At 36.7% G+C, this 10995-nt stretch overlaps 1 protein-coding gene across 22 annotated transcripts in view; it reads left to right on the forward strand.

The window, feature by feature from the left end:
- SLC8A1 (solute carrier family 8 member A1) overlaps positions 1-10995 on the forward strand; it is a 414873-nt gene that overhangs the window by 79626 nt on the left and 324252 nt on the right. For 14 of the 22 annotated variants that reach the window (XM_016948410.4, XM_054677796.2, XM_009442387.5 and 11 more), the window contains exon 2: positions 2353-4181. In XM_016948410.4, coding sequence (XP_016803899.1) covers positions 2374-4181 — 1808 coding nt within the window. In that variant the 5' untranslated portion in view covers positions 2353-2373. Of the gene's footprint in view, positions 1-2349; positions 4182-10995 lie in introns of all 22 variants that reach the window. The other 8 variants (XM_016948409.4, XM_054677795.1, XM_016948408.4 and 5 more) reach the window with 1 other exon arrangement.

The raw sequence follows: 10995 nt of genomic DNA on the forward strand, positions 1-10995 counted from the left end.
CCATTACCCTCTTGCTACATTGGTTTTCTGTGTTTCTAGACTGTGCCAAGCATGATTCCCATTAGGACCTTTGCACTTGCTGGAATTATTTTCCTACAGATATCCACAAAACTTGATCTTTCGTGTCCTTCAGGACTTCGCTCAAGTGTTACCTTATCAGAGAGGCCTTCCTTAACCATCTAATATGAAATCATGCATCCCATGTGTATACACACTGACACACACACACACGCACACACACACACACACACAATCTCACACTCTCCTTGTCCTCTATAGATTGTTCTGCACACACGTGTACCATAGGACTTTTTAACCTTCTGATATTTATATTTGTTTGTTTCCTCCACCATTAGAATATAAGCTCTGTGAGGACAGAGACTTTGTTTTATCACTGGTGAATTCTCAGGATCTAGAAGAGAGAGTAGCAAGTCTTTCTAAAATACATATTAAGCATGCATAAATATTGTGGATGAAATGGATACACAAGGGAGTTGGAACTAGATTTTCCAACATTCTTGCAGGATGGTTAAATTCCACCTTGTTTCAAGCAGAAATCTCAAAGCCTTTCAAAGACTGAACAAGCAGACATACTGACCAGAACTTTTGCATATTTTGAAAATATGCTACCTCTATTTTTCAGCCTTTTACTTAGTTTCGAATTCTACTGCTATAACCCTCCTCTGATTTTCTTTAGTATGGGAAAAATGTCAAAGAAGCTTATCTCCCTGTAGTGATGAGCTATAAAGGGCTTTAGGCTATGGTGGGATCTCTGAGGGTCTGCCAGAATGTCCTAGGCAGCGGTGTTCTCCTGGGCACTGGTGCAGTTTGCAGTATAAGCCATCAGCAGCAAACATGAGCCAGAGAGTGTAGGCGAATGTGGGGTGGCTCTCAGCCAGCCCGAAGCTATGAAAGCCTCTAATCCAGTTCCTCTTTTAACTTTTTCCAGGACATAAGGGTATGTTCTGACTCAGGGCTTCTTCCTATTGCTGCTTTATCTGATGTCATAACTAGTCCCTCCTGCAAGGCCTGGGAGACAGTTACCTTGACTTGGAGCAGAGCTTCCTCTACTTCAGTTTCCCCTCACCTCCGTCCCAGGTTCTGGAAGCAGAAGGGATGTAAGGTCTGAGTAGAGTTTTGCTTGAGCTGGTGGGTGGACTTAAGGCCATGGTGGTTGAGTCCACCGCTATGCCTACCAAGCTTTGTGTGCTGCTCACTGACTCTGTTGCCATGGCCCTCCTTGCCTACAGTCCTTCATCATGTGTATATTTTGTGGTCACTCTTGTCATGCCACATGAGCTAATTTAAATGGAATTATTGGTCCTGCATTTTTTGGTTACTTGAACCCTCGACAGAACTAATATGTATTTTAGAATGACCATGGAAAATATGACCGACACCGAGAAGGAACATTTTAAGGTTGGTGACGCTGATTCCACAGCCTGCCAGGCTCTTACCCACAACTAGGCCTTGGCCTGTTTATCTCCCTTTCCAGCCTGCGGAAAAACAGGCTCTGTACACAGATGTGAAGAGCTGTGCTTGAAGAACCAGATGCCCAGCTGCTAATGTATCAGCAGACCTGGGCTGGCTGAAAATTAGGAAGAAATGTGCTCTCATCAAAACATGCTTTTAAAAACTGTACTTAATGTGTGGAAATATTGCATTATAGCAGAATTTTTTTCTCCTCAAGAACAAATGCCATTGAGCTTTGATTTCAGGCAAGCTTGAAGTTTTGTTTCCAAGTAAGTGTGGAGCAATAGGACATGATTTCATGAAATACAGTGTAAGATGCTCTCTGGCGTTTAAGATAATCACCAGGCCTTGTGTTGGTGGGATTTTTTCAGAGTCTGATTTTCAAAGCATCGATTGTAATAAGGTGCTTTTGGCATTGAAACCGTTTTTGGAAGATGATGTACTAACACAAATTTAGAAGAAAATCTGCTTTAGTAAAAAGGAGGAAATTGTTTAATGCTTCAAAAGTCCTGTGATTTGGGCTATTAGCATGCATAAATGTGTGTTTAATAAGGCAAGGCTATATAGATTGAACTTTTCCTTTCCAGTAAGTCAATTGTGTATCTTGCTCAGTGAATGGGTACTACATGTAGTAAATTCAAAGAAAGATTGAGTTGTAAACTTTACATAGGATTGCTTAGTCACTGATGGAGTCTTAGAACAATCATTCACCATAGATTTTGTGATGGTCAAATATAAATAAATTTCGGTTTTGTGATGGTCAAATATAAACAAATTTCGGTAAGAGTAATAAAAATAAGTAATTAATAATGCTTTGGCTGCAGCTCTAATGACATGACTTTTTTTCTGCCCTCTCCCCCATCTTATTTTTACCAGTAGGTTGTGACCGTTGGAAGTGTCATGTACAACATGCGGCGATTAAGTCTTTCACCCACCTTTTCAATGGGATTTCATCTGTTAGTTATTGTGACTCTCTTATTTTCCCATGTGGACCATGTAATTGCTGAGACAGAAATGGAAGGAGAAGGAAATGAAACTGGTGAATGTACTGGATCATATTACTGTAAGAAAGGGGTGATTTTGCCCATTTGGGAACCCCAAGACCCTTCTTTTGGGGACAAAATTGCTAGAGCTACTGTGTATTTTGTGGCCATGGTCTACATGTTTCTTGGAGTCTCTATCATAGCTGATCGGTTCATGTCCTCTATAGAAGTCATCACATCTCAAGAAAAAGAAATAACCATAAAGAAACCCAATGGAGAGACCACCAAGACAACTGTGAGGATCTGGAACGAAACAGTTTCTAACCTGACCTTGATGGCCCTGGGATCTTCTGCTCCTGAGATTCTCCTTTCAGTAATTGAAGTGTGTGGCCATAACTTCACTGCAGGAGACCTCGGTCCTAGCACCATCGTGGGAAGTGCTGCATTCAATATGTTCATCATTATTGCACTCTGTGTTTATGTGGTCCCTGACGGAGAGACAAGGAAGATTAAGCATTTGCGTGTGTTCTTTGTGACAGCAGCCTGGAGCATCTTTGCCTACACCTGGCTTTACATTATTTTGTCTGTCATATCTCCTGGTGTTGTGGAGGTCTGGGAAGGTTTGCTTACTTTCTTCTTCTTTCCCATCTGTGTTGTGTTCGCTTGGGTAGCGGATAGGAGACTTCTGTTTTACAAGTATGTCTACAAGAGGTATCGAGCTGGCAAGCAGAGGGGGATGATTATTGAACATGAAGGAGACAGGCCATCTTCTAAGACTGAAATTGAAATGGACGGGAAAGTGGTCAATTCTCATGTTGAAAATTTCTTAGATGGTGCTCTGGTTCTGGAGGTGGATGAGAGGGACCAAGATGATGAAGAAGCTAGGCGAGAAATGGCTAGGATTCTGAAGGAACTTAAGCAGAAGCATCCAGATAAAGAAATAGAGCAATTAATAGAATTAGCTAACTACCAAGTCCTAAGTCAGCAGCAAAAAAGTAGAGCATTTTATCGCATTCAAGCTACTCGCCTCATGACTGGAGCTGGCAACATTTTAAAGAGGCATGCAGCTGACCAAGCAAGGAAGGCTGTCAGCATGCACGAGGTCAACACTGAAGTGACTGAAAATGACCCTGTTAGTAAGATCTTCTTTGAACAAGGGACATATCAGTGTCTGGAGAACTGTGGTACTGTGGCCCTTACCATTATCCGCAGAGGTGGTGATTTGACTAACACTGTGTTTGTTGACTTCAGAACAGAGGATGGCACAGCAAATGCTGGGTCTGATTATGAATTTACTGAAGGAACTGTGGTGTTTAAGCCTGGTGAGACCCAGAAGGAAATCAGAGTGGGTATCATAGATGATGATATCTTTGAGGAGGATGAAAATTTCCTTGTGCATCTCAGCAATGTCAAAGTATCTTCTGAAGCTTCAGAAGATGGCATACTGGAAGCCAATCATGTTTCTACACTTGCTTGCCTCGGATCTCCCTCCACTGCCACTGTAACTATTTTTGATGATGACCACGCAGGCATTTTTACTTTTGAGGAACCTGTGACTCATGTGAGTGAGAGCATTGGCATCATGGAGGTGAAAGTATTGAGAACATCTGGAGCTCGAGGAAATGTTATCGTTCCATATAAAACCATCGAAGGGACTGCCAGAGGTGGAGGGGAGGATTTTGAGGACACTTGTGGAGAGCTCGAATTCCAGAATGATGAAATTGTGTAAGTTCTATATTATATGTGTGTGTGTGTGTGTGTGTGGTTCAGTGTGTTTATGAATGTGAGTCTGTGCATCATTTTTTAAATTAAATAGCATGCAAGGGATGGAATAGCTTTTATACAAGATCCCTTTCAAGATATCAGTCTTTGCTTGGGTGCCAGTTATCAATATGCTCTGCACACAGAGATCTTAAATTTATTTACATCAGAATTTTATTTTTACTTTTATACATTTACACATTTTAAGTACATTGTGACTATGATAAAATGAGTGATGGGACACAGTTTATCAGATGACTTAAGACAGGCTGAAAAATTTGTCTCCTATTTTGAATCACATGGTATATACTCAGAAAAGGAATATTTAAAACATCACAATAGGTCTCTAACTTCGTTTCTGAGTACAAATTGGGAAAACCCAAAAAGGAAACACCCTGAAAATAATTTCTTGGCTACCAGGGCTGGCTGAAAATATTTTTGTGGCTTTTATGTGACATTGTGTTTTGTGACAATATAAGTTAACGTTTCTGCTTAAATGCCAATGCTAAATTATGACTTCATAACCAATCCTGCTTCTTCAGTGTTATGCCAACATGGGAAAGGCCATCCAGCCCTTTTGTAGTTCAAGTCCGGTTTTATTTTACATCCTTAATAAACAAACCCTGTACCCCACTGATACAGTGATGGAGAGAGACATAAGGTTCTGTCCACGTGTCTAGTTGTCAGGGAGCAGGTCAGAGAAAAGAAGGAAAAATTTATTCTTCCTCTTGGTACTTTACAGTGGCACTGTGCTCATGTAGTAATATGAAGTACCCAGTTGTTAAGTGATTCTTCGACTGAGAGTTGATATTTAGAGGGCTCTTCCCCCTTTGCCTAGGAAAGTGTGTTGCACTCAACTCACCAAAAGCAAACCAGAAAATTTGACTCTATGAACAATTTCTGGGGGGAAGGGAGGGAGGGAGAGAGAGAGGGAGGCTGACTGTAATATCTGCAGTACAACAAAGGACGTTAAAATGAATGATTATGTTGGTTGAAGCATTGGACATTTAGAAATTTCAGGGAAGAAAAATAAATATATAAATACAGTTCTAAAATAGTTAACTCTTACGATAATGGCATATGATATGCCAAATGGTGAATGCATGCTCTTTAAATATGAAATTTCTCCTACAGAAAGTGAGAGAAAACAAACCAAAAAGGGGGAGGGGATGGGCAGAGAGAACAGATTTTCCTGAAAGAGCCTTCCAGTGTCTTTACATCTCTTTGTTGTTATACTATAGTGATAAGTAGTGTCGAGTACAATATCACAATGAAATCAAGCGAAGCAGGGATTATAATATCCATCTTCTGATGTTTGTAGGGAGCAAAGTGTTTTGATTAATATCTATTTTATGTTAATTATAATGTTGTTAGTGTTCCACTTACTGAGATGTGTTTTGTTGGGATACTTATTTTACTGAAAGATAGTGATCTAGTAGCAAATTAATATCGTTCATATCCAAGAAAGAATTTTTTCAATGGTCTTGCATTGGTGGAAAGTTCATGTGTGCCCAGGTTAACACAAATGAACTTTATTCCTTTGCTAGGAATTCTTTCCCTATTGATTATATTTTCCCTAATGATTATGTTTTCTAATCATTTCAATTATTGAACCCTTCTGTAGTAGATAGCACTTGTAATCCATGTAAAAGTGTACTGTGTGTTGTTAAAGGTATATTTCATGTCGTTAAATGAACTCATAAGGGTAGCCCTTAAAACAACTTAAATCTGTGTTTTGTTTTGTTTGTTTGACTAAGCATATTTTCTTTTGAAAATTTAATCTTACCTTTTCTTAAGAATAAGGACTGTATACTGGTTTATTTGAAAAGCAGTCTTTCCCTATCTATTCTGCAGTTCAGGACTTTTACCAAACGATAAATAACCTTCTTTTGGGTGGTACGATGCAGAAGAATAAGGAAAAGGATTTTTAAAAAGGATTGACATTGATTTGATAGAATAACTTATTCTGCCAAGTTCCATTTAAAACATTCATCCTATGCAATTAAATTGGAAGGAATATTGCCACATTCCATCTTTAGAAATTTAGATTTCTTGTGAGAATTGGTAAACATTGGTGGAGTTGGTGAAAATTGGCTAATAATTCGTGCCATCTCTATATATATGTTCTTAGGAGTATTGAAGATCAATCGCAAGTTTCTTGCTCTATAAAATTTTTACTATACTTCATTTGCTCAATTGAAATGTGAAACTTTAGAAATGGCGAAGCATTTAACTTATAAGTGGAATGAAATTACAGCCCTACATTTTTCTTTTTTCTAGATTTTTAATTTTGAAGAGATTTCATCTTGACTTCATAGAGTTTTATTACTGACAAGCTTTGAAGATGCTAAATAGGTCTATTGATTGTACAAATTTGTTTGGCTGGGACTTAACCTTAAATTAAGCAGCAAGATTCAAACACAAGGTTTCTAGAAAAACATATTATCAAAGATATGTTGATTCCATGTCTTTGCTATTGGGAATAGTGCTGCAATGAACATACAAATGCATGTGTCTTTATAATAGCATGATTTATATTTCTTTGGGTATATACCCAGTAATGGGATTGCTGGGTCAAATGGAGTTGTGCTGCCCTCTTAGCAGCTTAGAAAACATTATTGTTTTATGGATTATTTTTCCTTTGGCAGTTGTCTTATTTCCATACAGTCAGATCCAAGTGAAAGAGTTTGTCATCGTGCAATGGAGTCAGACTATGTAGGTTAAACCCAACTTATCTTTAAGAATGAATTTATATCTCATCAAATTACATAGTTAATCTTGAAAGATGTCCTCCTTCAAAACCTCCAGTACTTAAACAAGGCTGATGGTGCCACCAAGCTTTATTAAGTACTTTGAAAAAAAAAATGTTTGTTTAATGTTGTGCACAAAGCCAGGCTTTATTATTCTTTCCAGAGCACCATAAAGAGATTCCTGGAAAAGCCTAAATTTAAAGGCTAATTTTAAGAAGTCCCTAACAAAGGTAGAAATAAGGTCCAATCTGATCAAGGATGGAGAATAAGAGGCACTACAGCTTTAATGATTGTTGGATTCCAAAAACAAGATAGATTCCTAATCTTTGATCTTATTTTTAGTGTAGAAATAGTCATTTAAATTTATAATATAAAAATGTCTATACATATTTATTCATATTCTTACATAAATGAGTTGAATTATTTCAACTTGATAAGTGATAAGTGATGCTTATAATTTCTAATAAAATATATTCTCAGCAAAACATTTTAAAATTACAAAGCAAAATCCCATTAAATAGATATAATTAACAGCTAGCACATGCTTTTTTATAAACTCAATCAATGACACATACTAAACCAATGCCAACTAATTTTGACTTACAACAGGGATTTCTGTCTAATGTTAACAGCTAATAAAAAATAAATGAAGAATATGCTAATTTGATTTGTGGTTTGGTAGGTAATATCTACACATTTGAAGTGCTGTTAATGATTGTTCTTTAATGGTTCTAGTTTAATGGTAATAATTATTACAAAATATTGTTTGGTATTTCAAGGTCTAACGTTAGCTTAACTGTTTTGGAAAAATGATAAGGCTAATTAACTAATGTAGATACAAATCCAATTTAATTAGTTATAGCCCAGCAATAGTATTATTTTTGGAAGACAATTTAAAAGATTATGAGCGTTTAGTATTATATATTTAAAATACAGAGTTGAAAAATCAGAGTATGTAAGTTAGATTATTTACTTAATATACTCCTTAGAATATCAGCTTACCAGAGGTTCCTAGTCATAGTATAACATATTAAACAACGGGCCTACCCAAACTTAATTTTAACAACTATTATATTTTTCAGTGTAGTTGTAACTTCATTAACTTTAGGAAATAGTACGTGTAAGACATCTTAACAAATATAGCTGTCTGATGCTCAATATTTATATCACATTTTACTCTTTTTGGAAAAAAGACTAGAAAGGAAATACAATTTCAGTATTATATGGGTTCTATGGAATTATTATTATATTCCAGGGAAAATAAATATTTTATTTTTGCTATTTATGGGACCTGTGTTCTTTTCTTGTTCTAGAGAATTCTATAGAATTCTCTATAGGCTTAGCTATATGAGATGGCAATTCAATTCTGAGAGTAGAACAAAATACAATAAGACAGCCGGATGTAAACAAGGTGAAATGAAGATATTAAGAAAATTTGAAGTGATCAGAACAGAAGGATAATTGTGTGGAGAAATCAGAAATGATGAAAAATATTAGAAAAAATATCACAAGACAAGAAAGGCTGTTAGCACATACTAATTTCTGCACATAATTTAATAACTCCAACATATTCAAGCTTTACTTTATAGCAGTAGAATTTTATCTGCTACCTTTAGAGCATACGATGGAGGTATGATATTTTATACTGACATATAAGTTTCCTAGGTAATGTACTAATGTAAGAAATTTGTATGGAATAACTAGCATTTGAATGGATTTCTGCTTTAGTGGATTATCTTTTCAGAACAGAATATTTATCTCTTTTTAGAGCCAAATCACATGTAATATCATCTGCAAACCTAAATTATAACTACAAGATGTTTTTATAAATGCATGTTTTCTGAATGCATAGCTATTATAAAAATAAGATAGGATAAGAGCCAAAAAACATTTATGAGTCTGAATTTAGTACTGCCAGGAGCTTAAATTGATTATGTACAGAAAGGTTGTTTATGGTGTCAACCAGATTGCCATATTTGCTATTATAATCTTATTTTTCCAGCACTAATTAAAGCTTGGGGTTATAATATCATTATGTAAAGGAATTTTGTCTTAGCAATTGAGATTTCATAGTTCAGCCACATTGAAGTGTTTAAATTACGGGCTCTTTTCTTAGTCATCATTCAAGGCCATTACATAGAAGGCTGATTGCTTTACTGGGTTAGGGGCAGAGGAGAATTTATATATTGGTTAATCTGCACATACTTAATAAGCTACAGATTTGTGGCCATCAGTGGGCTAAGAATTATAACGGAAATAGAAAAAATATGCTCCTTATACTCTAAAATGGGAGATAATGAGATGGTGCATATTCTGATAAGTACAAATTTCATTTTAAAGACATTTTGTAAACTATAGGAAGCCTTGATTTTAGACAAAATATTTTCATTTGCTTTTGGAGGACAAAAGCATAATTTAAAAGGAAAATGGGATGTGCATTGTAAGCTGGACTCATACCTTGGTAAATCTAAGAGTATGGGCAGTTTCAATAGACAGGACCGTTATGAAAATTAATGAAAGGCTAAGTGAAAGTACATTTTGTATAATGGGATTTTAAATCATTATAAGGGTACTTAAATCAACCGGAATACATCCTTTAAAGGATTGTTATTTGTAGAACCCTTTTTGTTGGTGGAATGTGTAGAAACAAAATTTGGAAGACTAATGATATTACCATATTGTTTTCCAAGCACGTTCTCAAATGCTTTTCATACATGTGATATTATAATGACCCAATGAAGTAAGTGACCTTGCAGATGAAAAAACTGAAACTTAGAGAGATTAATTTCTTCAAAGTGCTAATAAATTATGGATCTAGGATTTGAACCCTTTTCTATTTGAAATAAAAGCTTATGTGCTTGTTCTTCCATACCACTTTGCCTCTTGAAGGTCCTAAAGAGAATTTAACAGATTTGTAGTAAAATATTGTTAGGACTTTATTTTTCTCTTTGTTAACTAGTCCTTGGGTCTCTAGGAATGGTTCTGCTTTACTTGAATCCTATGGATATTGAGCAGCTTTTGAGGAGTCCTTGGCCATTGACAATTAGCTATTGTCACATCATTTTCTCAAGAGTTATTGCTCTGTCACCATCTTGTAAAATCTGAGTGGATTTTACACTAAGTTGTGAAATGGGAAGAGGTTTTCTTTGCTTTACTTTCCTTAGGATACCATTAACCAAGGGAAGGAGATTTAAGTGTACTTAATTCTTTTGAGTAGAGCAACCTTGAGGGTCTAAGACATACAAGGGGTTATTTGCTGTTATTTTGCTTCTCTGTCAGCTAACAAAGCTGAGATGTGGAAAATTGCCTATAGGCAACATTGTAATATCATGGGAACTATTGAGGTTTTCCTATAAAATATTTTCATCATATTTCCTCCGTGGCTGAAATCTGACCATTGGAGATTTATTGTTTGGGGTAGAACATCTATTAGTCCCTTATTACAGTATAAATGCCATGAAACTCAGAAGTTTAGCCTTGCAACAGTAGAGTTAAATGGCTCTGGGCCAGGTGGCAGGAAAGGGTGAGAAGATAGCTGAATGTACTGTGGGTAAGTGGCATATGAGATAATCTTCGTAACTGCCTTGGGTGAGCCCGCGGAGGGTCCCAGTGGAAGGTGCTGAGTGGGCAGGCAGGACTCAAGCTGCTGTCTTCCCATAGTGCCTTGCAGTTCCTGCCCTGGATTTCTGGTGGGAAGTCCAGAAGGCCCTGGGAGGAAAAGCAGCAATTAACAATATGGGAAGCATTAGAGGAAATCACCTCCATTGCCTCCTCTCCTGGCTCGACACGCTGCCTACATAATACCCATCTATTTGCTAAAGGTTGAGCCAAGCCAGGGCCCTTTCTTTTCACAGACTTATACAGCTGTTTCACTATAGAGCCAGGCTAAATAAACAATTCTTTTTCATTTCCTGCCTTTCTCCTGAGGACTTGGTGCTGTAGATGACAATTTCTTTCTTTCCTACAGTGTCTCCACAGGGCTAAATATGGGAATAGGCATTGTGTTCTTTGGTGACAGTTGAAGATAT

This window comes from Pan troglodytes, chromosome 12 (genome assembly GCF_028858775.2).
Source record: "Pan troglodytes isolate AG18354 chromosome 12, NHGRI_mPanTro3-v2.0_pri, whole genome shotgun sequence".
Classification (NCBI taxonomy): Eukaryota; Metazoa; Chordata; class Mammalia; order Primates; family Hominidae; genus Pan; species Pan troglodytes.